At 36.3% G+C, this 27576-nt stretch overlaps 1 protein-coding gene across 6 annotated transcripts; it reads right to left on the bottom strand.

Moving 5' to 3' along the window:
* Window positions 1-1512: 1512 nt before the first annotated feature.
* Window positions 1513-27574, bottom strand: opn4a (opsin 4a (melanopsin)). Of its 6 annotated transcripts, none has more exons than XR_014201658.1 (12): window positions 17691-18309; window positions 11275-11417; window positions 10305-10438; window positions 7168-7371; window positions 5765-5936; window positions 5409-5570; window positions 5081-5188; window positions 3710-3905; window positions 3401-3604; window positions 3138-3206; window positions 1950-2567; window positions 1513-1742 (listed from the first exon to the last, which is right to left on the bottom strand). XR_014201658.1 is itself a non-coding variant. In XM_082154136.1 (12 exons), exons 3-12 carry the CDS (start codon window positions 11409-11411, stop codon window positions 2304-2306), a joined length of 1650 nt encoding a protein of 549 aa, XP_082010262.1. In that variant the 5' UTR covers window positions 11412-11417; window positions 26187-26285; window positions 26586-27574; the 3' UTR covers window positions 1513-2303. The 6 variants fall into 6 exon arrangements, 5 of the variants coding, with proteins under 5 accessions (XP_082010262.1, XP_082010261.1, XP_082010258.1 ...); XM_082154136.1 differs by lacking the exon at window positions 17691-18309 and adding exons at window positions 26187-26285; window positions 26586-27574 and having other exon boundaries at window positions 1513-2567; XM_082154135.1 differs by lacking the exon at window positions 17691-18309 and adding an exon at window positions 26586-27574 and having other exon boundaries at window positions 1513-2567.
* Window positions 27575-27576: the final 2 nt, after the last annotated feature.

Genomic DNA, 27576 nt, shown 5'->3' with positions numbered 1-27576 from the left:
TGTATATTTAGTAAGATATATATAAAAATGACAACAAACCAGAAATGACTACAAAGCTTTCAAAACTCAGATGATCAGAGGTCAGGGGGAGCATTACAGAAACTTCCTATCTTAAAGCTACACTATGGGTCCCAATACCCACACTTTGGCCACTAAATTCATCACTGTCTCCTCTCCACCAGTAAGCTGGTGTGTGGTGGGCGTTCTGGCGCAATATGGCTGCCGTCGCATCATCCAGGTGGATGCTGCACATTGGTGGTGTTTGAGGAGATTCCCCCTTACATGTAAAGCGCTTTGAGTATTTGACCTAGAAAAGCGCTATATAAATGTAACGAATTATTATTATTAAAGAGAATGTGTATGTGTCACAGGTCTGATAAACGCCCTTAAAACACAATAAATCCACACTCTAATCTCTATATGTCTATGTAAGTTAAGTTAATTAGATATTACATATAATTTGGTAGTAAAACATAAAGGCCCAGTTTCATAGAAAGGGCTTAGACTAAGCCAGGATTAGGCCTCATTAGGACATTTAAGTAGCTTTTATAAACATGCCTTAAAAAAAAACAAAAAAAACATTACTAGTGTGCATATTAAGACAAAACAATGGCACTGACATATTTTAAGATATGTCAGCGCAAGTTGCTTTTCTGTTAAAACAGCTCATATATGCATTTTAGTCTGGGACTAGGCTTTAAGCCTTGTCTGTGGAACTGGGGGAAAGAGTTGTTCATTTTATTGGTGCAGAGATGAGTATGTGTATTTTGTAAAACTTTTTTTAAATTTTGTATCACTTATTTAGAAGCACCACAATTAAATTGTAGTTGTTACATAGGGACTGAACAAACAATTTAAAGTTTGTTTTAATGTGCAGAGTATTGAAAATCCAAAAGTGTAAATAAAGCTATGTTGTAAGTATGTCTCATCGGATAATCAAAAGTTATAGAGTGGTGCAGGTATGATGTCATCATAGTTGGGTAAACTTTTATAGAGGGTCACAGCGTGAAAAACATGATAGTGTTTTTTTCCACGACTTTCCAAAAGAGGGAAAAATATCGAGCGATTAATTACAGCAGACAGAAGAGAGAATTATGAGAAATTTGCTGCCATTCCATTAGCCATTGTACTAGAAAGACCCTCGCAGCAGTGTTAATTCACTTCTTTGTAATTAACTGCCAAAGTAATATAACACAAAGTATAGCATTATAAATGTATACTAAATTTGAATAATGAAAATATGAAAAGCCTTACTAGGTTTGCAATGTTGATAACTGGAAACGCGGCATCAGTCTGTGAAAAGGGTCCAATGGGACAGGCCTTATGAGTAACTTTTAGCCCTCTATTGGTCACAAAATAAAACTGCATGCATCCTGTAGAAGAACATTGTTTTGGTTGTGCTTCGGCTCTGCGTGAATGGTTACCTATAAATTATATATATATAATTTCCTGCAAAATCCAGCTCTAAAATATAAATCATTATTATAGGTTTATTACATTGTTTGGAAGGTTTTGTTGTTGTTGCTCTGAGTAAATAACATTTAGTAATTTATCAACTAAGTTAAGTCTTAAGGTCTAAGAAGTTTTATAATTAAAATAATATCCAAACAGAAATCACCATGTTTCCTAAACAGGATGTTTCGATGTCTTTATATTGCATACCTTTAAGTTCTGTGGAGGCGAGTAGAGAACATTTGAGCTCCTCAAGAGCAAAACTCACACACCGCAGTCTTAAAATGACCCTGTTAAGCAAAACACATCCAGGCAGAGTCTCGCTTTGAGTGATGAGATAACTATCAGGTATGTTGGTTGAAAATGGCATAAAAAAAAAAGCTTAAGTTTAAAGGAAACAACTTTCGAAATAATATGTATTATGTACAAGAAACAAAAACCTTTAAAGCTTAATACTAAAGCAAACACAAACAACTCCTTAAGTAAGCTAATATTACCTGTATATGCCATTGGAGGTTGATGACCAGACTAAAAGAACTAGAAATGCCCTTTCTCTCCATCCATCCATGTCTCCATAAGTAACGTTGCCTGATTTAAAGCACTGTCTATTAAATACACCCTTAAAACAGAGGAAAACAAAGGTGCAGGTCATCCTGTAACAGTTGAGGTCATCATAAAAATGCATTACAAGTGTAAAAGAAAAGAGAATCAATGTATGACTTTTACATTCTGTAATACAACTCTCTAACTAAATGTCTACACCACAAAACATAACTCACCAAAAAAAAAAGAAACACTGAACCCTGACACAATGCTAAAAGGTAAGATTGAGATGGCGTGTGGTATAAACACTAGGGATGTTTGGGGCGAGGGTTGTCTAAATGAGCGGCCTCAGGTGTTTCAGCAGCAGTGGAGAGAAGCACTGCCCCCTGCTGGACTCCTCCACGAGAGTCTCTTCTGGGCAGATTTGCCCCAACACTGGTCATACTTGAGCGGCTGCTTCTGTAGCTGGGCCGTACTGAGGGCAGGAGAGAGCTAAACTCAGAGGTGATGACAATGCTGGGAATCCGACCAATCGCACCTCTTGAAACTGGCATGTCTGTCATGTCACCAGCCTGCAAATAGCACAAAAGAACATTTCGATTTTGTCGATTATCAGCCTTTATTGTACATTAAATCAGAATGAATTTTTCCCGCAGATAACACTGCTGCAATTAAGCTCAGCATGACCTCCATAACAAAACACTGACAGCATAATTCTAGGTTTAATTAATAGGCATTCACGTATGAAAGATGATTGTTAGAATTATTCTTTCAAGGGCACATTTTTCTTCCACAGAAAGAGACATTTATTGGAAAAGTGGAACAGTCATTTTATTATATGCTTTACTTTTGTAATCAATATTCTAATTAATTCACTAACCATTTTGTTTTCTACACAACACACCATGATTCATCAAATAGCATTCTAGAAATGTAAATACGCTTGCATATTTTTCATGCACAAATTTGATTGCCTGGCGAGTTGCTCTTCCAGTGGCAGCAGAACACAATGTTCCTGAGGTCAGGACATTTTACAAACCATACCGCCTACAGGATCCCGCAACAGCTTGAGATGTGCACGTCAGCAGTGAGACTGGTTTATACTGATCTATTATATTGAACAGATTCACTGTCAGACTTACAGCTAAAGGAAAAGTACGATCAGGTTGAACGAGTCCGACCACAGACACATCATCCACATCAGAGGAGCTCTAGGTCAGAAATGAGAGAGTGAGGTCACTCTTCAGGTACATACACCAACGTTCAAGAGTGGGGTCAGTAGGATTTGTTTTTAAAGAAACACGCTAGGGCATAGTTTCAGTGAGGCTTGAGAAGACTTGAGGATGGATTAGCCATTTTTGCATGAAAATGTTTGTTAAACAAGCTACATTCCTTTGATACTTGCCACATATGGAATGCATTCAGCATGCGAGGTCACCTTTTCAAAGATGCCCGAGTCATGGCTTTTGAGCTTAGACTTGAAGCTGGATGAGTTGCATGGTTTGAAGTCTGGGATCTCCGCAGTGTCCTTGCTGATGTCACAAGACACCTGTCGGCTGGCAGGCCTGGAGCTCAAACTCGAGAGATCAGCCTCAGTGTCTGTCCAGCCCTGAAAAGAAGAAAGAGGTCATAACATGCATCCATTACAATCACATTTACCCATATAAGAAGAGTAATAAACAAAACTACAGGTCCTTCAGGCAAACACACTCACAGATTCGCTGTCGGAGGCTGAGGAGAGCCGGGACTTGCCATTGCTGGTTCTGCGGAACTGTCCGGACATATCAGAGGACTGGCTTGTGACGGTGGAACGACGTGTGGACATTAAGCTGCTGTGGAACGGGTGGAGGTCACGCTTGGGGACGCACAACAGCACACGGAGACATGGAATGTATTTCGCTATGGCCAACCTGATAGACACAGATGAGATACAGGGATTAAGACATGGTGGAACCATATTTACATAGAGTATGACAAGATCCAAGTAGGTTCAGTGAAAATAAAAATTATATAAAATAAATAAAAAAATATATATAATCAGAAATATAAAATTAATTTAAACAAAACTTCCATTGGAAACTAACTAAGTTTAAGCAGAAGTATTAAAATTACTAAAAAACTAAAACTGAAATTACTAATAAATTAAAGATAAATAGCAATATAATAAAAAATGACAAAAGCATGTAACAAAAAAACAAAACAAAAAAAAAAAGGCTAGTTCAATACATTACAATATACTAAGGTAAAAAAAAACATATACGTAAATAATACTAAAATAACACAGATTGGTATCAGATATGTAAAAAACAAAAAAGTTTTCAACTCCATTTTAAAGGCAGCAAAGGGGTCTTTATGCAGCACTTGAGGTAAAAGTCCAATTGGGGGAGCAATAGTTGATACAGTATACAGGAAATAGTACAGTATACTAAAATAGATAACAGACAAAATAAGTTTAATGAAAATTTGTAGTGTCAAAATATATGCAATAATTTTAGAGCTCTGCATTAGCTACATAATTCAACAACATTATTGCATTTTAGACCTAAATCAAAATAAACCTTTTGTCATTGCATGCATGGAGGGAAATTTGTTCAGCGCATAGGGACTAATATGTGTTTAGGAAAATGCTGTGGTTTAGTGTTGTGGGAGAAAATCAAATCAAAATAACCTTTTATGATACAGTACCATACCGTCAGGACGCTTCTGCTGGATTAATTACTCTTTATGCTCAAATGGATATTTAGGTTAATTAAACCAATCAAAATGGAATTTTACACTTTAACCCAGAAGCAAGCCCTGTTTCTGATCAATTTGTGAATGAATGGCTCAGTGAGCTAGACAATAGTAAAATCAAAACAATCACAATTTGCCCCAGGTGTTTAGTCTTAATGGGGCCAGACCAGGTAATCTAATTTTATCTAATCTGACCAATGTTCTGCATTAATGGAAAGTAAGTTTGTCCATTTACCACTTATAGTACCATTACGGTTTTTCATGACCACTTCCGGAGTCAAAACTTGTCACAGAGTCACCAATCTTGTCCCAAATATATTAAACTGACAACGATACATAGAGACTCCTGTACCTGTATTTGGGATGTGTGATGGCATAGATGATGGGATTGTGGATGGCTGAAGCTTTGGCTATCACAGCAGGAACTGAATTCATATATGGTGTGAGCATATCAGCATACCTGCAAAACACATGCAAAATAAGTGTGTACATTAATTAACACTATTTTATGGATATCTCATATCATATGTTATTACTTCTATTTGTAGTCTACAAAATGACTAAGTTGAATAAAATCTAAATGAACACAAGAGCGCTAAATCAAATAGCATAATGGTATATTACATTATATTATATTACATTATATATCATATTGTGTGTGAGGATTGGGATTCATTTACCCAGCAAAGGCTGTCAGTGCCACAGTTGAATATGGAGACCAGGAGATGACATACATGAGAATGACAATAAGAGCAATTTTTGCCATCTTCCATTCATTTTTCAGTCGTTGGAATCGTTTAATTGAGTCTCTCTTGTTATCTCCATTCATTTTGCCCACAGCTCTTCCAAAGACAAAAAGGAACAGTTAAACATCACTGGTTTACTGCCATTAAAAGCTTTAAATAATTAAAATATAGAATCTATATATTATATATATATATATAATACAAAAGACATTTTAACAGCTTTGGAACACTGCTGACGTTTGGTATAATTAATTCATACTGTATTGTTGGACCTGTTTCAAAGAACTCACTCATTAGTGCTGCGAATGGATCGGAAAATAAAGAAATAGCAATAGATGATGACGATAAGCGGAATGAAGAAGACGAAGGTGAAGAGAAGCATAGTGTAAGCTCGCACGGAGGGTGTAAAGGTCATATAATCCCAAGTGCAAGAGGTCAACAACCCTTCAGGAACATAAGCACCTGCAAAACAGAGACAGACAAAACAGAATTTGAGGAGGGAAGTGAAGGATAGCCAGCAGTTAAGCCGTTTACACCCAGTGAAATATTGTGAAAACTGGAACAAACTCACACAGGAAAAGGATTTAAGACTACTGTTGGGCTGCTGGGCAAACTCAGTGAAATACAACCCAATGCACACACAGCTGAGGATATTTTTTTAAGTACGCTATAATTATAGTATTTGTTATTACAATCTGACTTTCATGCGTGTGGGCTGCCAATCATCAGTTTCCTGAGGTTTGAGGTTGGTGTGCCGATCAGTGGTGAAGATATAAGCTGTCAGAAACGTTAAAGGAGAAAGACACCCTTCGTGTGAAGAGCAGGTTTTCTGTAAGTGCTAGAGAAGCAAAAGCACCAGGCTTTACCAGTCTATCCCTGTTAAGCTAAAAGCCTCGGTCCTCAGAGACCACCTTTACACAGCACAGATCAGAGTCCAACAACGCAATGTTTGCAAAGCCAGCTAATGGCCAACAACTCATATGCTGGTGTGCTCACACATGAATGATCCAGAATGCTCAGAGTACCTGTCCCAAAAGATTTGAGCTAATAAAAGACTGGCGCATCATGTTAAATGATTTTTAAATGAGCATCAAAGGTATAGTCAACTCCACACTTGGCCAGAGGAGAACTGGTTCCTTGCCACTGTTGCCTATGGCTTACTCAGTTAGGGACACTTAATATTCAACAATTGATTTGACTGTACTGATGCTGTTCTATGAGAACTGAACTGAGCTGGACGATGACATACATTTTTTGCAGAACTGCTTTATAGATGAAATGAACTAATTCAATAATTGATAAAAATTGTTTTTCCTGTTATCACTGTAAAGCTGCTTTGAAACAATCTGTATTGTATAAAGCGCTATATGAATAAAAGTACTTGACTTGACTTGACTTAAACTTTCTTCTGTTGAACATAAAATAAGGTACTTTGAGAAATGTCTCCATTTTTTGTCCATATATGGAAATCAATGGTCACCAAAACTGTTTTGTTACCTGCATTCTTCAAAATATCTACTTTTGTGTTCCGCAGAAGAGAGAAAGTCATACAGGTTTCCAGCAACATGAGGGTGATGTCTCCTAATTGTGTATGAATGCTGTTACAGGACTGTTAGATACAGTAGAAATATCCAAGTAAGTGGAAATATAGCTCAAGTTTAAAATGATAAAACAATAGATATACTACACTTACTCCATCCAAAGAAGGGTGGAAGGCTCCAGCCAAGTGAATAGGCCCAGGCTATGAGAAGGATCAGCAGAGCTCTCTTCTGAGACAGCACACCAATGGAGGCTAGCGGCCGCGTGATCACGAAGTATCGATCCACTGCGATGACCATGAGCGTGATCATGGAGCAGATGCCAAATAAAGCCCCACAGAATGCATACAACTCACAACCTGGAGAGACAGGTGGAACAGAATTGAGTCTGTAACCAAGCACAATTTATACACAGATATATTTCTGTGTTAAATTCTAGCAGTTTTGCTGGATACGTGTGTTCACCCTGTTGGTGTTTGTTTGGTTAGTGTGAAAATAACATTTATGCTTCCAAGCAAAATATAAATCCAGCGGCAAACTTCTTAAAACGTTTGAAATCTTGGTTATTGTTTTTTGGGGGTCAGTGTGAACCAGATTTTAGGCCTGAAGACTCTTGGCTGATAGGAACACAGACCACGGCTGGCTCTATTTAAGGGCCAACTTCTGCGGCAGATGTTCATTAAAATAATCTGCTCTGGAAAACTTACAATGGATGATTTTCTTTTTGAATACTTCAGTCCATCTTCATGTGTTGATAACCAGATTGGTGTGTATACTGTACATGTGTAAACTGACTGCTCAATGTTACAATAAGGGCACTGAAAAACATTTTTGAGCTATTATGATTTCTTTTTAAATCAGTGTTTCTCAACCTTTTTTGACTCCAAGGCTCCCCGTCATACTGGACAACTTACTGGATAAGGATTAAGGATACATGTTTTTTTTTTAACTCAATTTCTACCCAATAAAATATTTTAGAGCTTGTCATAACGAGTGAAATGTATATTCATTACTTGATTTTCTGATTTACATGACTTTTCCAGGAACACTGGTTCTACAAAGGATTTTTAGTTGTTTTAACTTATTTTAAATAATTTTAAGTCATCTTAAGGCCACCAAGTTTGCTGATGCCCCCTAGTGGGCCCTGGCCCCCTGATTAAAAACAACTGTTTTAAATTAACTTCCACCCTACATATCCAAATGCACATCACCCTGTTTACACCTGGTATTAAGATGTATTTTGGTCGATCGTAAAGGGGTTCTAAAATGTTTTGAGCTTGTCCACTTTCAACCACTTCCAGAGGTTGTCGAAAACGCATTCGACCGGATTGCTTTCGTAGTGTAAACACTGATGTGGTCGAATGTGTTCACGTTGTAGCCACATCACATGTTGTAGCCACAAAAGACCACCTACCACCTAAAGAAGAAGATGTGGAGCAGAGAAACCTCACCATTATACTCGACAGACAGTCTGCCACCTCCTCAACAACCGCACACACCTGTCTTCTGTGCTATCAAAGCATATGTAAACAACAGAATGAGCGGCAATGCATTCAGTCTGATTCATGGTAACTGTGCTTGCTTTTCACAGAACACATTAACTGGATGCACTTTAATAATTACAAAACAAAAGCTTCTGTTATTGAAGATAATCCTCTCAAACATCAGGATGTCTTCTCTTACACCTTGTCAGATTTATGCTTTCAGGTTAATCCTGGAAGACAGCATTTTATGAGTTGTATCTGATTGATTGTGAAAGCTTTCACAGGGATCAAGCCTACGATTGTCACAATCGAATTAACTGTGGTCATAATTGTGCCTTGTGCAGTCAGACCTTACAGAAACAGGAAGAGCATATTTTAACTCTTTCCACAAAATGAAACTGGGTCAGAGCCCCTGCTCCATGAGGGAGGCTTTAAACTGCACTCAGACAAGCATAACGCTTTAGGATCCCAAAAGGGAGATCAGAGGCTGTTCTGTTTGAATGGAAATCAATGGAGCAGATGCCTTCAATATGCTGAATAAACTGCTTTGAGTGGAAATTACACAATATTTTGATGTTTGGCGTCTGCTGTAACAAATTAGGTGTTTTACAGGATAATATTTTGATACAGGCAGATACAGTTCATTTATGTCCCTGTGTTTGTCCCTGGACTTTTATGTTACTTCCTGTCCTGAGTGCCATGTTTGTAGCCCTTTGTAGTTTTTTCCCTTGATTGTCTTCCCAGGAGTGTCTTGTTAATCTCATTTACCCCTATGCCCTTGTGTTTCACTCATTGCTTTGTCAGTTGTTGAATGTCATGGTTGCCCCTCTCCTTGTGGTTTTGTTTCACAAAACTACGTTGCTCTCTAATTGTTCTCATGGTTCTTTGATGTCATATAAAGATCGATCTGCACACTGCCGCTTCAAGTCGAACACACCTAAACTTTGACTTGGTGACCTGATTTCCTGTCACAGGGAAAGAGCAGACAACAATTTCATGACTGCCCAGTAAACTCCCTAAACACAAAAGATCAGCATCAATTACTATAATAATCACAATCACAGATCGCTTGCTCTCATTGCAAACGTCAGCAAGCAGAATATTCCAACAAATCCCAGTCAAGGCTGATGAAGGCAATTAAGATTTGGCCCTGATAAGAACTGACATTTAAAACACCTCAGGGGGAAAAAGAGCCTTCCATCATTTAATATCACAAAGGCAGCATCTCACAGCTGAGCAAAATGACTAGCTAGACCTGAATATCAACAAGAAAAGCCTTGATGCACATGTTTTGAGAGAAATTTTGAGAGATTATTTGTCAACTGATGAAAAAGAAACAACTGTACTAGAAAAGGTGACAGAAATCTGTCAGAAATCCATTAATCATTTAGCCACAAAAATATGAAGAAAGACCGGTATGAATCGTTGTTAGTACTGACAAACCAAGGCCGTCTCCAAGGGCAACCTCTCCTTCATTTGAGTGGATTCATACAATTAAACCATCTTACTCTCATTTAATCTTAAATCCATTCATTATAATTCAAAAAGTACAGTGCAATAAATCATGGACCTGCATATTTTATTTCAGACACTGCCAATGCATTAACTTTTAATGATCTATCTGCAAAGATAATGCTGGATAAGTCTATGCATTTGACTGTCTGTGTGTACAGATTGGCTGTACTTGTAAGTTGTGAAAACATATGATTGATCCTGTTTGAGCTCATAAATGACCAAATCACATTTTGCTTCAAACATTTTATCAACATGTCCTTCTATTTAGTGAAACCATGCATGTACGTTTGTACCTTTCTCCCCAAAGATCCATCTCTTGTGCATGCTGGTGGTGAAAAAGATGGGCGCCTGGGTGACACACATGAGGAAGTCTGTGAGGGCCAGGTTTATTATAAACAAGTTGGCAGGTGTCCTCAGGGTCCGGCTCCTACACATACATGCACACACACAAACACAAAACAATCAATTGTTCATTTCTCTGTTCATTAGGTATATTCTATCAGTTTTATGTCTGTGAGAAAATAAGCCTCTCTGTGCAACGCAAATAGCTCCAAACAAAGTCAAACCGGTGTGTCTAAAAGAAACATAATACAGTGGAGTTTTGTGTCTGATTGAATCAGTGTTTCTGAACGAGTCAGTTGAGTGACTGATTCATGACTCACTCTGACAGTCACTTGTTTCGTTCCTTAACAAATCAGTGTTTTAATCGATTCCATGACTCACTCATAAAGAATGTCACTTGTTTTGTTCCTAAATGAATCTGTGTTTTTAATCAAATTGGTTGAGTAGATAATCACAGCTCAATGCAGCTCAACCAGGCCTAGTCCCCTTTTTTGCGTATTCCGTGGGATTGCATCAGTGCTTTTGAACAAATCCTATAAGTGAATGATTCATGACTCACTCAGAATGTCAATTGTTTTGTCCCTGAATGAATCTGTGTGTTTGAACAATTCCATTGAAAGACACTTGTCACCACCTACTCGCAACCTAATAGCAATAAAATCTGCAGAAGAAGTCAAAATTCCCCCAAAATTTGTGCAAACACAAACAAGCAAAATCTGTGGAAATTTCAATGGTCTTGGGAGGCCGCTGAACCAATTAAATTGGAAGAGTGGAACTAACTATTGTGTAAATGTGTCTATTCCAAGTTACGCACCAATCCATCTGACTACATTTTGGCTTCTTTTGATAATGAACAATAAAGCATGTCACACACTGTTTTCATAATACTTGTTCAACTTCACCTCAGCCTGTTCTTCCCACCTGCTAAATGCATAGATGACCAGGAAGTTGCCCAACATGCCAGTGATGCCAACAGCAAGGATGACAGCACCAATAGTGTAATGTGCATGATCAGGCACATCCACCGTTGGGAAAGGGTAAACCGACTCTTCTACCATGGCAACCTTGAAGACACAGAAGAACACATTAATTAATAGCTTGATGAAAAGCAGCAGTTGCTGTTTTATAGTGACCTTTGCATCAGAGAGGGCACAATCTGTTTAAGAAACACCATTAAGCCTGAACCCAGCTGACACCAACAAGACATTCATTCATTAAATGGGAGGACAGCAGATATATAAACAATACATTTACATTTTCATTTAGCAGGCCCTTTTATCCAAAGCGACTTACAGACACACTGTAGATTTTTTATATTTTTGATATGATAAATGATAAACAGATCACAATTTTTTTTAACAGATCTCAAGATGCCTCCTTTTTTTAAAAGCTTATATCCAGTTGTAGGCATCCCATCTAAATGGGAATTTGCACTATATAACAAACTCATAATAGAGTATTGAAAACAGAACCCATATAATCTGTTTTTGTGAACAATAAGCATCATTTTGGAAGTCTTCATTGTGTATATTTGCATTAAACAATTCATGTGGGTAAAATAAGTGTTGAAAAGAGAAATGTTTTTATTATCATCAAATATTACCCCACCTTTTTTTCTGAAATAGGACAAAAACAAATAGGACTTTTAAAATAATCAGATTATATTAAAGGGTGGGGCACTCATTGATTTTATGCTCTTTGTCATACCAGATTTATTTCTTTAAAAAATTTAATTCTCAGAACAGTGATATAATATATCATAATAATATAGTTATATATATATATATTCCAATATTATCGCAGCGTTCAACTTGTTGCTAGGCCTATTGTTTTCTACAAGATAATAAATAATTTTAACTTAAATCAATATTTCATATCCATATATTCATAAATAGTTGTGTGATTCTGCTGGTCAATATCATTTACTATAAATTATTCATTATGTATTTTATTTATTTTGCTTGGCATGATATGGTGCAAAAAGGAACACAAGGAAATATTTGGCTTTCCTAGAGCAATTATGATCAAACCCAAACATTTCTTTGGCAGACATTTGTTTACTGCATTTTCCTCAGGAAAAGCTTTAATGAAAAGACCTTTAAGTGTCAGAGCTCTGGGCACACGATATGGCTATATGTATGCAGAACAAGCACTCCCGGAAAAGTCATTTCACAGCAGATGAGTGTAACCATGGCCATGACGGAGGAAATATGACAAAGCAGATTCAGTAATTGCCTTTGGTATATGTCAAGTGATGATGTGGAGACAACTCTTTATCAACAAACTGTCAAAATCATTAATTTGTTATGTAAAAACACAGAGTCAGCTATAACAGAACCATGCATTTTCTTTTGCGTAGATGTGTTCATGGTTTTCACGCAACCTGTCTAATTTGGCTAGTTTCTTCTAGAGACAGAAGAGTTTTAGCCAAAAGAGGTTTGCTTAGACACAGCCTTTGACATCAACAAACAAAATACAATATATGATATGAGAAGTGTTTGTTACTCACATTTTTATTTGATTTATGATGATTATTTGTTAAGTTGAATTTTACTTTTTGCATTTACCACTAGTGATTTTCCCTGTTTAACAAACCAGCAGTTGAGAACTACTGTTTTACACTATGCAGACAAATGTTTTTCGTTTGCTTGTTTCTTCCAAGGATGGCAATTGCTATTCTGAACAGTATAGCTGAAAATAATCAGGCATGTTGAAAGAAAGATTAAAACCTTGGAGATGTATAAACATGGTTCCTTTTATAAAAACCCAAACTTAATTGATACAAATAATGTTTCTCTTCAACTTCAACAGACATGGGCCATTTTGTGTCATCAAAACATTTATTAAGCCACTTCCATCCTGAGCTGCACTGGTGAATTTATTTGTTCTGAAGGATCTTCAAAATATAGCAGTAGCCATTGCTGTGTGTTTTCATTCATTACTTCTGAGTTTGGGGTTAACTGAAGATCTAAGCCATGGAAAACTTTGAGGGCTGAGATAAGACCGTTTTATTTCTCTGGAATGAGAAGGATTCTAATGAAATAGATACTGTTTGAGTCCCACATCTGTTTCTCACTCAGGGTATATGACAGTAACTGTGCATGGGATTTTTCGAAGATGTTTCAGAATAAACCAGCCTCTTCAAAACCATGTAGTTTTTCCAGAGAAAAAGGGGTATTGTAAAAGTATTTTTTATTAACTGCAGATGATAATGCAGATGCACTGTCAGAAAAAAATACTTTAGGGGTACAACAGCTTGTCACTTGGACAGTACCCTTAAAGGGACATCTTTGTACCTTATATACCCCTAAAAGGTGAATATTATACCTTAGAGTAATAATATGTACCCTTAAGGTAGGCCAACTACTTTATTTATTGGTAAATAAAGGTGCAAAGATGTCTCTTTAAGGGCACTGCCCTAGTGACAAGCTATTGTACCCCCCTAAAGGTACAAGTTTGCACAATTTTTTTCTGAAAATGTGGGATAACTGATTATGAAAACATTTGCGCTGGAATCAGGATCGACTCACAAAAGTAACACAACACAGTATAATTATGGATTTTTTTATTTATTTTTTATTATTCATCCCACTCCTGGGGACAAATAAAACTCATGTCATGGTAAACACTACTGATTCACAAAATGGGAGGTTTTCTTCGACCACAATGACTTTGGAATTCCAAACTACAACTGAACATTAAAATTAAGAGTACAGTAAATTGTGCTATATTAAGGTTATGCTTGCTTATGTTATATAATATGCATAATTTATGAAATGCCCCATTGCATTCATTGTGTAATTTAGTTCAGAAACAGAATAAGCCAAAGTAATTCATTTTAAAGAATCAATTATAGTGATTAGTGACCTATATTAAGCAAATGATTTGAAATGATTAAAGCATATTAAAGAATATAAAAAGCATGTCTTCGTTTTTCTCCACAAATCGGTTCCTTTAAATGTGATTACATTTATGACAAAACCTCAACTCCCGTTTAATGAACATTAGTTGTGTCGTTATTTTAAGCTGAAAAATATTAAGACAGAACAGTACAACTCTAGAGGTCTTTAATCATCTTTGATGATACTTCAGATTAACATCATTATTCTGAACCTGCAGATACACATTAATCTGCTATGTGAAAATCAGTATGTTGGTTTTTATTTATCGTTACATCATCCTTGAAATTGAAAATATATTTAAAAATGGAACATTGCTGTGCATGGTTACTGCGTCCTTGGTCCAGCTAACAGATATGAATGTACTGTCATTCACAGGATGTTCACAGCTGTCCTTCATAACTGGATAAGTTCTCTTGCGCTCCAGATGCTGCTGCACTTGTTTGACTGCATTACCATGATTACTTAGTTAGCTCAGTTAGAAAGCAAAGCTGCCGGAGCTCGGCTGAACGCACGCAGTGCCAGTACCTCCCACTCTTTCATCTCAAACCATTTCTCCTAGTACTGTATACTGTTGTCCTTTTGGGGGCATTTTTCTATTCAAATTAGAAATAATGCTGCATTCTTATGAGTGACACTGTAAAAGACGTGCCAATTTTGTCCAAAGCTGGCTGGCAAATAAGTCTGTTTTGGTTGATATTCAATATATTGGGTTTCAGTGTCAAACAACCAGACACTTGTTTTCTTAGTGTTGTTTATGGTGAATGGCTATGGAACTTGCAGAAGGTTTCACAATAATACAAGTTTTCATAGTAAAGATGTTTGCACCAACACAAACTGATATAAAGCACAAGAACCCAAACTCAACAAACTCTACAAAACAATATTCACTCTGCATGTCTGTGCTCACAGATCACATTATTTTTACCAACAGGAGGAAAAGAACACATTGAGAAGTCTATATGTGAGCATGAACCTGAATATGATTATATTATAATCGCATGATTATGATGCTTTTTTTTAATATCCTAATCCCTCATGGTCAGTGAAGCTGGTTTTCCTGTGACGTTTGCTGGCATCAGATTGAGACAAATGAGCAAGACAACGCTAAACCCCCATTAAAGTTATTGATAAACTTAAATCTATGTCACTATGTTCCGGAAATAACAGCATCTTATCAGCCTTGGGTGTCATTGGGTTTCTGGGTCACATTTTATGACAGACTGGTCACAAGTACAAGTGCGTGTGTGTGAATTACGTAAATATGATTCATCATCACCTAATAAATCTTACTTGACCCAAATATGTATCCTCCTAAATAAAATGCTAAAAGCTCAGAGTTACATAAAACAATTTCAGAGAGGTCAAAATGTGATTCATTACAGTAACAGCTTTTAGGGACCATTTTAAGGTCTCCCCCATTCCACTCAAATACAGATTCAGGATATAATAAATTCAGCACCCCCTCTGTTCATTTTGTGTTAAAACATTGTCGTAACAGAGATTAGGTCAATAACAGAGTCCTATTAAATTTGTAGATGATTTATGTAAAAAAATTAAATAAATTAGATCTCATCTTCTGATGAAGACATGTTCAATTAAAGATGGGAACAAGTCATTAGTTAAAAAATTATCCTGATTAAAATTAAATCTCATAACTAAATGAGTATCCTAGATGTCACCCTAAAAAAAACAATTTTACAACTAATTAAAATACAAGATCTGAGTATATAAGCAGATTAAAAGCCTTTTAACTTTAAACCTAGTTTTCTAGTTTGATTAATACATTTACACAAATCTACCACACTTTGTGTTGTGTGGGTAGAGACACCCATCAGCAGAAGCTGTTCAGTTCATTTAATGACGGGAGACAGAGATAGAAACTGCAACATCGACATGCAACATGTAAAACAAACACCCCCAATACATGCCCAATTAGCATAAATATGTAATGCAGTGGTACTCCTCTGCAGCACTGACATGCCTTCATAAGTCCTCTAGTTAGCTCAGTGTTTAATAATGATCTTAAGAGGGAAAACCCCAAGGACTTAAAACAAATACACAAATACATCTTCAGGCTCAGCCCACAGACTCCAGCCATATATGGTAAAATTAAGTAAGTGATTAACAGTGAAGGACAGTTTCAGTCATCTGTGTTTAAGAATTGAGATTTCAAATGAGAAAAATGCAATGCACCTGACTTGACTCAGTAGCATAAAGACACAGTCTTAACTGTAAGCATGAATATTCAAACAGGATGAGTGTCATGTAGTTTTTAAATATATCTTATCAGAATATCTTGACTCTTGGAAAGGTATAAATTAAATGTTTTATTTATCAAAATTTGTCAAATTTATCAAATTAGAAAAAGTTATCAAAATCTTTAATATTTCTCAGTTGCCCTTCTGATGGTAACTGGTTTTACATGGTTTCCTGATGGTCTACACTGGTGATGTAGGTGATTAGATGGACCAGCCGGTGGGTTGAAGTTAACCTGTTAGAGATTGATCAAGCTGGTCAAGGTTGGTAGACTGACTTAGACCAGTGACAAACCAGCTACCATGGTAGAAAACAGCTGGTTATGCTGATATGAGGGGGGGGGGGGGGGGTTCCACCCCAGAAGCAACACAGACCTTTTGTCTCTTTTCATGGCAGTACATTTATCTAAATGTATCACTTTATATTTAAGCTGCAGCAAACAAATTTGCTATAAACTTAATATCCCTGTCCCACCTCACACTGTAAAAAGTGATCAGTTGAATTAACTTAAAAAAGTGAGGAAACCTGTTGCCTTAAAAAATTAAGTAAATAAACTTCATGCGTAATTGAAAAAAAAAGTGTTTGTGAACTTGACAATTCCATAAAACATATTTTTTTCAATTACATTTTATTACTTATTCATTTTAAGGCAATTTTTCGAAAAAAAGTCGAAAAGGTTCAAATGTTTTTAAATGTCTATCACAAATAACTCAAAATATTGTTTTTACATTTTTTTAGATTTAGAAGTGATGTATAACTCAAAGACTGAGTGCTGAGTGCTCCATCAGGAATCTACCATAAACTTTCCCGCTTTTGCATAGTTCGTCATACTGACGCAGACATGAACTTTTAGCACTCTTATTGCATTTAAATGTAGGCTATAACAATTTAAGTGTATATTATTTAAAGTGTATAAACTATTGTCTCTAGTCTAAAAAAGCACAACATATCGGACATCAGTAACCTACATTACAAACATATCAACATGTTGATATTGTCAAATGTAGCCTAGGCTACTGTAAATTTCACTGGATCCAAAATTCCAAATCCATAACATGAAAAGATAATCATCTATAGCACTTGGCCACATCTTTTCAAGTAGGCTACACCTGGACATCTGCAAAGGAAAAGATGAAAAACACTGAAAAGAAAGCGCTTGGAGAAACATGCTTAACTCACGGATGTGGTCGTGAGGGGTAAATCTACCAGCCTGTACGCGCTCATCACGGAGTTGTTCCACGAGGAGAGGCTTTCCACGATGCGCGTGCAGTTCGGGTCTTGAGTCGGGCACGAGATGCCCTTCCTCACTGAGCTCACGGCGCCGCCAACCATCACTCTCGTCGTAACTGACAGAGAGCGGCACACCAGAAGACTTTTCAGCCGGAGATAACAGCGTTGAACGCGATTAGAGCGAGTTGCCGTACAGATGTCAGATTCTGTTCAGTCGTGCTCACTTTATGGAAGCGCTTAAAGACCGCAATAAAAACTGTGTCAGCGCGCGCGCCGTAGCCTAGTAGTTTTTTTGTTTTTTTTGACAGTCTAGCTGAACTACTCGCACACCTTCCTATTTAACACGCACTCAGACTGTTATGAAATTAGAGCAGCATAATGACGTGACTCCACATACTGTCAGTAGACAATTGTTGTGACGGCTATTAAGAAATTGACAAGATTTAATGGTCATTTTTCAGATGATTAATTTTACACTAAAGTAATATGATGAAACATTTAGTTTTAGACAGATATGCATTGAGGTTTAAAACATGAGACCTCTGTGGAAAGATTAGTAGCCTATTTTTGCATTGTTTTCTAATATACACAATCACAATTATCAGCATAGTAAATAGAGAAAATAATAATTTCACAATTTTTGGACTCAATGCAAGTCTTTTCTCTGTAGGTAAGTACACTTTAGCATACTTTTAAAGAGAGTATTTATTACCGAAATAATATAGGCCCCACTTCAAAAGAAGTGCGAATTGAATGGAATGTGTTCAAACAATTAATTGTCATTTAATTGCAATTGATGTAATGTAGCCTATTATAGTTCAAAGTAAATGTGATTAGCTTAACTTTACAATTTAAAATTAAATTTACATTTAGTTGCCTATTTAAAGGTAGGCTACACTATGTAACTTTTGACCTTCTAGAACTTTGTTTTTTGTTGTGCGGATAAATACTTCTCACAAAACATTCATAGGCTTAAGAACCAGTTTAGATGGAAAAGATCGGGTACGTTCCGAAAAAAGTTTTTCCTTTAAATTTTCGGCATACAGAAGACAACATTGTCAAAACAATCCCCGTTCACACCGCGAAAACGGTTAAAACCGATGTATTATGCATGCCAGGCCAGTAGTTGGCGATGTCACTTTGTAAAGAAACACTACGTGCCTATAGACTGAACATGTAATATGCATGACGTCACGATTTTCACAAATTCACGTTTTTGTAGTATACGATAACGGACAATAATCTTTTCAAAAACTTGCATTTTGAAACCTGTTCTCAAAAGTTTGCCTTTTCGAGCCCCCTAAACACCGTTGTCGTGTAATTGAACAGTCAAAACGCATACAAAAATTTCCATTCTTAGTTGAAAATGTTGTCATGTGAACAGCCCCTGAATCTGAACAGCTGAAAACGTTAGCGTTATACCCATTAATAGACACAGTAAATAAATCCCAGAACAGCAACCTTAATGAAATGACCCTTCCCAATAGATAATGCTTTTTGCCAGCAAACTCTCCTCCGTTCTACAATTTTTTTTAAATGGGTGAGTCTCCGGAGGTTTGAAATTTAGTGTGTTGCTTCCTCACTCTTTGTGACAACTAATCTATGCCACTCCCACACCATACACGCATCAAAGTAGCCGGAGCAACGTTTCTCTATTTACGGATATGACGAGACACACAAGGGAGAGTGACGTATGTTATTTCCCGCGAAAACAATCCCGTCAGGTCTAAAATATTAACACTTATAGTAAGCTTACCACAGTGAATCAGGGTAAGACAAAAACAAGTAATATCTGCATAATGTCTTCAAAAAATAGTAACTTTAACCGTAATATTGAACACAATACAGTTAAAATTTTATGCTTTAGTATTTTAGTTAACATCAAAATAATTGTACCTCTTTAAAGCACGACAACAGATTATTGAAACATCACGAAACTTAAAGTAAAACTTTTAATTTGATATTACAAAGTGCACTTTTTAAAAGTGTACTTAAAGTCCCCCTGTAGTCAATCATTTTATCGCTCAAAACTCATCTTTTATCACCAAAATTATCGTTTTTTAATCGTATTTCCTTGAAAAACATTTCTTTAAAATAGCTTGAATGTAACTCTACACCCTTGCCTCATTTAGTATACGCGGTTCTATGAATATGCACATTAGCCCCGCCTCCACTCACTCACACCAGCTCAGAGATGATCACACGTTAACCTGATTGGTTACAAGGTAGTTTGTGACGTCAGAAACACCAGTGATTTGGTTCACTGCAGTTTTAAGGAGAAAACACTCAGCAATGGACTTATGAATTTACACATGGTTTATCAACATTAAAAGCTTGATTTCTTACCACAGGGGGACTTTAAGTATCGTGTGTTAATGAATAGTCACGAAAGTGTACTTTTTTTTAGCACAACTAAGTGGCCTTTTATTTCATTAATTGATCTGCAAGAATTAAAAAAAATATATATAAGATTTGAGGTTCAGAGCACACAGTAGTACCTCAGTGTGATTTTGGTACAGATGCCCAGAAGGCTGGTCACTCTCACACACCTGCACTTCATGCAGGCAGATCAACAGCCCCCTCATCAGTCAACACGCTCCCTGCAGGGGTTAAATCACTTTCTCTTGAATCATTCTTACTGACAGGCCAGAATCAGTCAGTCACAATGAACCATAGCTCGTATGCAGAACAATCAATCTAGGCAACAGCTCAAGGTGCAGATGATAACATCTGTGCTTCTGCAGTCACATAAAAGTAACACAGGAATATCATTGAATGCTGATTTGATGCAAAATGATATTTTATTCATATGTTATGCTATGTCCTTTGTAGAGGACACCAGGACTCAATTGTTTTTTAAATAAAAAGACAAGAATAGGCAAAAACAATGGAATCACCAATTCATTTTTTAGGTTTCAGGATTTTATATACACCAAACTTTGTATAAAGATGATTCTCAACTATGCTATGAAAGATATAACTAGTATATCTATTATTATATATTATATTATATCAAATAGAATTATTTGATTAATCATTTTGCTTTATGTGTAAAATGGCCATAAAGGTTTTTTCCTTGTACATTCTAATTTGCATTATATAAAATAAAAAAATAAAAAAATAAACGTAATAAGGGGAGTAGTAATTGGCAATATTTTCATAATAATATCTAATATTTTATAGGAATATTGAAATTTCTTTCCCTATTCAGTTATTGTGTCTCCCATCATGCATAATAAACATGATTTAAGTCCTGATGTCCTTTACAGTGGACATGTATGAAATCGATGTCTTGTTTCGTAACAAAGTCATATTTTGATTTGAAACCCCATAACATTTTCCTGAGATGTTTATTTATGACAAACAATTAAAATTATTTGTCAATATTTAAATTATAATTACAAAATATTATCATATTTCCATAAGAGTGTTAAATTTGATAACCAAATTAATGTCAGTCATTTTTAAAGTCCAAGGAGAGGAAGTTGTCATTGTGAAACTTCCAAACATTTGGTATCTCTGAAATGCCCTGAATCTGCTCTTTACAGGACATCCATGATGTATGATGTGACGTGTATGATGTCAGAGAAATTCACAAAAATATAATGTCCTCCAGAGGACAAAAGTCTATTCCTGGGTCCCAGGAGGATAGGCAACCAGCATTCCTGCCAGATTCACTTCAAATCACTTATTTCATACAGATAGAAAATTGAAAAAGAATATAGGCTCCTTTTAAAAAGATACAAACTCCAAAAGTTAGACTTAAAATCAAGGGTATTATTCATATATTAAAATAACCCCAATCTCAGTCTGAACTGTGAATAGAAGGCAATAAGAAAGAGGTCAGATGCTGTGCTAATGGAGGATTAATGTGGGCACCTGCGTCACTGAATTGCATCTCTTCACAAGTCTAGTGCAAAACCAGACCACCAGTTTTCCAGACTAAATAAATAACACTGGCCTGCCCTGTACCAAACATCACAAACGCTTTCCTGAATACAATAAATACTTTCCAAAATATTAGCCCCAGTATCCTCGCCATAGTGATGAGTACATTAGTTAGAGGAAAAAATTCACAACATACACATACACAAGGCATTTTAAGGACATTTTTAAAACCTCTTTTAGTTTTTAGCTCATTTTAATAATTTGGGAAAGATTCTAGTCCCTGAAAAATCCTTACGGCCACATACCAAAACATTTCTCAGGACATATCCATCACCCTTAGTTTCTGCTTTTCACTAAAGAACAGATGTGTTTTTGTCTTTTAGGAGTATTTCTCTTTATAAAACAGCCAAAAATCATTGTGTAATTGAGGGAATGAAGGGCAAACTATGATAAATATTCTCTCACTGACACAAACGCATGATGCTCTCACAAGATGCTATAATTGGCCCAGCAGCCATGAACAACCTCACAGTAGTGATTGTCTCGGACTCGAGTCCGGTCTCGAGACCGATTTCTGCTTTCTCGGACTCGACTCGGACTTGTTCCTTCAAAGACTCGGTCTTGACTCGGACTCGACCCTTCAAAAACTCGGTCTTGACTCGGACTCGGCATAGGCGGTCTCGTCCCCAATCACTAGTCCACTAGAATACACACTAGAAAATTTTAATTTGCTCTGCATGTCCTAACTATGATTAAAAAAGTCAGGGTGGGCTTAACATGTTGATGACAGAGCAGCACTGTTGAAGCAGTTTAGAAAAATAGGCAGAAGATGATGCATGTGGTAGGGATTTTTTTAATGATAGTAAAAGCATAGTCCATATTAAGACGTTAAGACTGCTCCTCTAAACAATTCCCAATCTAGCTTAGTCTGTAGGCCTAACTGTTGATTATTAACTGGGGTGATATTAAATCATGAATATGAAAACTGACATGTTTTTATGGTCTTGGTCTCGACTCCTAAAGACTCGGTCTCGACTCGGACTTGTTTCCTCAAAGACTCGGTCTTGACTCGGACTCGACTGAATTTGAAAACCAACGGACTCGGTCTCGACTCGGACTCTACCCTTCAAAGACTCGGTCTTGACTCGGACTCGGCATAGGCGGTCTCGTCCCCATCACTACCTCACGGAGGTCTTTAATTGTAGTTGCAAATATCTTAACATAAAGCCCCTTCAAAAACAGAAATAAAACATTTACTTCACAAATAAAAAAAGTAATAACATTCCATTGGTGGTATATTAGAAGTAAAGTCATAACTGTGATAAACCACCAGACCAAACAAGCCCTCACAGCAGTGAGGCTGAAGCACATTCACAGTCTCATCACATATTCACAATAATCCCACTTATCTGATGACACACGGGCAGGCTTATGGAACCAGAATTCACACAGCAAGGATTAGGACAACACTACTTTATCACAGCACAGGATACTTATCACAACTCACTATAATGTCAGAATCAGTGTACCTGAGAGATTATTATACGTGCATTGTAATGTTGAGTTATGCTACATTAACTTAAATGGATACAGGAAACTGTGCTGTGAAATACTGCAGAGTATAGTTAGTACTATTATGACGACTTATTATGTGAATATAGACCTACTTTTCACACAATGATTCTGAACAATTCCAGGGACCAGTTGTATAAACACAGCCGCTAAGTTAAGACTTTTTCTTAAGAGCTAGTCTGATCAATAAGCAATTAGTTGGGGCTAATCAGTCTTTTATTCTGATTCAAGATTAAAAAAATATGACCCATCTGAAGATAAAAAAAAAAATAGATGACTAACTTGTAAGACTTGTCTGATAAGTTTTATGCAACCGACCTCCACGGACCCTGCACATACAGCAATTCTATACACTTTCATGGAATCCTTGAAAGATATAATGGGTTCTTCTCAATGGACTCTATTCTAAGTGTTACAAGAACATGTTTTACCATGCACAAAATCAATCAAATCAAAAGATTTTTGATAGACAATCAACCCAAATATGAAAATTCTGTCATCATTTACTCACCCTCACATACTCCAAATCTGTACAACTGACTTTATTCTGCAGAACAACAGATTTTAAAGAAGGTTGGTAACCAAAGAGTTTTGGTACCCATTGACTTTCATTGTATGGCCAAATTAACATGGAGACATTTCTTAAAATATCTTCTATGTTCCAAAGAAGAAAGACATATCATAGACATATCTTCTATGTTCAATTTTTGGGTGAACTTACCCTCAGCTGTGGGCAACTATTTGCTAATTCCAAAATTATTTGACATTTAGTTTCACACTATTTTAAAGTGTTTATATTAGTGTTGGGCAACAATTGATCACATCCAAAATAAAAGTTTATGTTTACATAATATATGTGTGTGTACTGTGTACAATTATTTTGTATATATAAATACAAACACATGCATGTATATATTTAAGAAATATTTGTATTTGTATATATATATATATATATATATATTAGAGAGAGAGAGAGATAGAGAGAGAGAGAGAGAGAGAGAGATAATTTATATTATATATAAATATATTTTATATATAAATAAAAAAATCTTAAATGTATGCATATGTATTTATATATAAAAAATTATTATACACAGTATAATACATTTACATAAATGCACTGTATAGGTATCACGTCTGTTTTGGGTTTTGTTTCATGTTCATGTCTCTTCTTTTGTAGTTTCGTTCCTGGTTTCTCCCTTGCCCTCATTTGATTTTGCCATGTGCCTCCCCTGTTTATGTTTCTTGTTCTGGTTTGGTCATGTGGTTCTACAGTTCTATTTCCTCATTGGTTTATTGTGTTCAGGTGTTTCCTGTTAGTCATTAGTCTTTGTGTGTATATATATAGCCATCATGTCCAATTGTTTCTTTGTCTAGCTTTGATGTTGTAAGGTTCAAGTTCATGTTTGATTTCAGGTTTATATTTCAGTTTATGTTTCAAGTGAAGTTATGGTCATTGTTGTGTTTTTTTTGTATTAGTTTCATGTTTACTCCAATAAACTGCACATGGGTTCTCTACACAACCTGCCTTCAGTGGACTCCATTACATTATGATGGTTAAATGATAAGTACAATCATGTGAATCTAACTAAAATATTAGGTGGAGGGACTCTTATTTGATTGAGCATTTGATTGGACAAAAATCTGTGTAGTGCTGAATGAGTCGTCAATATTTTTGGTCTATTTTCCTGGAAAGATTCGGATGTTAATCAAAATGGCTCAAAATGAAAAACAGGGGGCTGAAGGCGCGTAAATATGGTATACAATCACATATGATTGAAGAGTAAATAGGTAGCTGTAATAAAGCTATACTTCACATTGCACAAAATAGCTGACAAAACAGCTCTAGTTTGAATGGAAACAGGAAAAACTAAAAAGATGAAAGAGACACGAGGTCAGTCAGCATTGGTAATGGCCTAATCATTTCTGTGTGAGAGAAATATTGGTCAGAACATGTAACAGTTAAGCAGACTCTGGAGCACAAAGGGTCTGACCAAAGATAGTCATCTTCACTCTACTACTTGTAGGTCATCTATCTTAGAAAAGGTGAAAGAATGGATTAGTTCAGCACTGCCAATTCAGTAACATGAATAGGTTTGATAAAGAACAAATTCATCCATGCATGCACTCAAAATAACCACCGAATGACTCACAAGTCATTAAGCTATATTACTGTATCTTCTTAATATACTTGCAACAGGCACAAAAAAAAGTAGCCAGATAGAAGGAAAAAGGAGTCCAGGAACCAATTGTTTTAGCAGTAATGTTTTGAATGAAAGACTGGAACCAATTAGTCTATTAGTCCACAAATATGGTAAAATATCCAAGCATCTTTGGAGCAGTTTGGTTCAGATTTGGAGTTCTGGACTACGGTATATAATATAGACAAAATAAAGATCCTTGCACCTTTTAAGTAGATTAAATCCTTTTCACTAAAAACTCTCGTTTCCTGTAATCAAGTTTTCAAGAAGAATTTTTTTAATAGCCTACTTACTTAGATGAAATGTGACTTTCATGGTCACTGCAGCAGATTCAAGCCTACACTTTGCATGTTATTGGCAGCATGAAGTCTTCCCATGCTGATTAGATTAATGCTCATTAAATCTTTATAAGTAATTCCAAATGGTGCGCTTTCAGAACAAAAATCTATTACCCCGCAGAGGAAAGTACTGTGATTTAAAACCAACACAACCCCTCAGTCCCATCAGATTTCAGTTAACGCATAACTCCCCTGCCGAAGATCAAACCATTTTCATGGTCGTTTTGCGGATTATGGTAAAATATCTTTTGCTTTCGCATGCCTTCGGAGTTTAGCTGGACAGCAGTTCTAGTGATGCTACAGCAAATGAGAGATTACAGCGCTTGTAAATGGTTTGCTTCTCTGTTTTTCAAGAGCGCCATTTCATACTGCTTGATCAGAAAGACAACAGAACAATGTCAGGTGATCCACCAGCGTGAGATATGCCCCTAGAATGACCCACTTACATTTTCAGTTGAATCGACAAGGCAACATTTCTAAGCGATATTGAACCACAGATGGCTGGTTTGGTGGATCGATGGCACTACATCAATACATCTTCATATCTGCAGAATACAGGCATCCAGAACATTATTAAGCCTTAGGAAGCACAGCTGCATGGTGCTATAGTTTGAAACAGTGTGAATGACATTATTTTGATTAAGGGCATCTTACAAAAGAAAATCAGCTTGAGGCTTTGTAGAGAATATAGAATATATGTATTGAAGCCTGAATATTACTTTGAGAACATTTATGTTCTTAGCAGCAAGCCCGTTATGTTCTCAACTAGACTAGCTCTCAAAAAACAGCTCATCAGGGGCCTGGTTTAAAAAAAAGAAAAAGAATTTTACAAGGTAAAACAGTACCTCATGTTGCGTTATATGAAACATCCTGCGTCCAGTCCTCTGGTGTAAGAAGTAAATGCTTTTCCAATAAAGAGCTGATGTTTCTGGCCTTTATCTGCAGATGCTGCTTTGACTCAAGTTCTTTGTGAATCTGCAAGGAAGAAACTCAAGACCTTTTGCTCTTTTCCTCACAGACAGCACAAGTCAATTCACACCAAACTGAATTGGCAGTTGCTCCACTGACCTGTTGCAGTTTACTTTGCAATTGACTTGCAGACTATTTTGTCATTGCTGTGTTACATTGGTTAACACTTTACTAGAACACATCCTGCACTATTCTAGAGCAACGCATGAGTCCAAAAGTATAGGTCATTTAACTGGCCTACTTGTACTTGCTTATTTGCTTACCTTTACATAATAGTCTTCAATTACCTTGCTTACTTTTTCTCATTTAGCAGTCCAATTACTTCAACTTATCTTTATACTAACAATTTCTTTTGCACATTTATGCTCAATTTAACTTTATACACAGACATTCATTACATTAACATAGTGACTCGTTTAGACCTTCCTTGTTTTAGAAGTTCTTTCTTGTTGCTAAGGAACTGAAACAACCTTATTACTGTTATACAAAACTAGAAGCTCATTGTCATCTCACTGTTAATGTTTGAAGTACAAGTGAAATCCTTGGAGAAGAACTCATGATGGGTCAAGGTTAACAAACCTTCCTGTTATGACTGGAAAGAAGGGAAAAATCACAGACAATAAAAATGCAACAAGCACACAGCAACTGCAGGACGGTCACTGGAGGGACTCTCAAGTCTAAATTAGCATATTAACAGTGGCACATGAACAAGCATCAGTTTTGTTTTTATCATGCAAATATTTTTGTTACTTTGATACCATCATTGAAATGTCTGTTCTGTTTGACATTCTGTTCTGTCTGTTTCTGTTCATGTTGGAGATTAGGTATAATTTAAATCAGAAAAGGGTTCATGATTACTGGATATTT

Source organism: Leuciscus leuciscus (assembly GCF_965113295.1).
Source record: "Leuciscus leuciscus genome assembly, chromosome: 22".
Lineage (NCBI taxonomy): Eukaryota > Metazoa > Chordata > Actinopteri > Cypriniformes > Leuciscidae > Leuciscus > Leuciscus leuciscus.
Note: the sequence above shows the minus strand (reverse complement) of the source record. Positions and strands in the feature narration are given on the sequence as shown.

Bases quoted from the DNA above. Each gene is read 5' to 3' on its own strand.
- opn4a (XM_082154132.1), bottom strand. From the start codon at position 17,843: ATGGTTGGCGGCGCCGTGAGCTCAGTGAGGAAGGGCATCTCGTGCCCG. The intron at 11,418-17,690 runs GTGAGTTAAGCA...TGTGTCTTCAAG, and splicing joins TACCCCTCACGACCACATCC to GTTGCCATGGTAGAAGAGTC. The intron at 7,372-10,304 runs GTACAAACGTAC...CTGTCTCTCCAG, and splicing joins ATGGATCTTTGGGGAGAAAG to GTTGTGAGTTGTATGCATTC.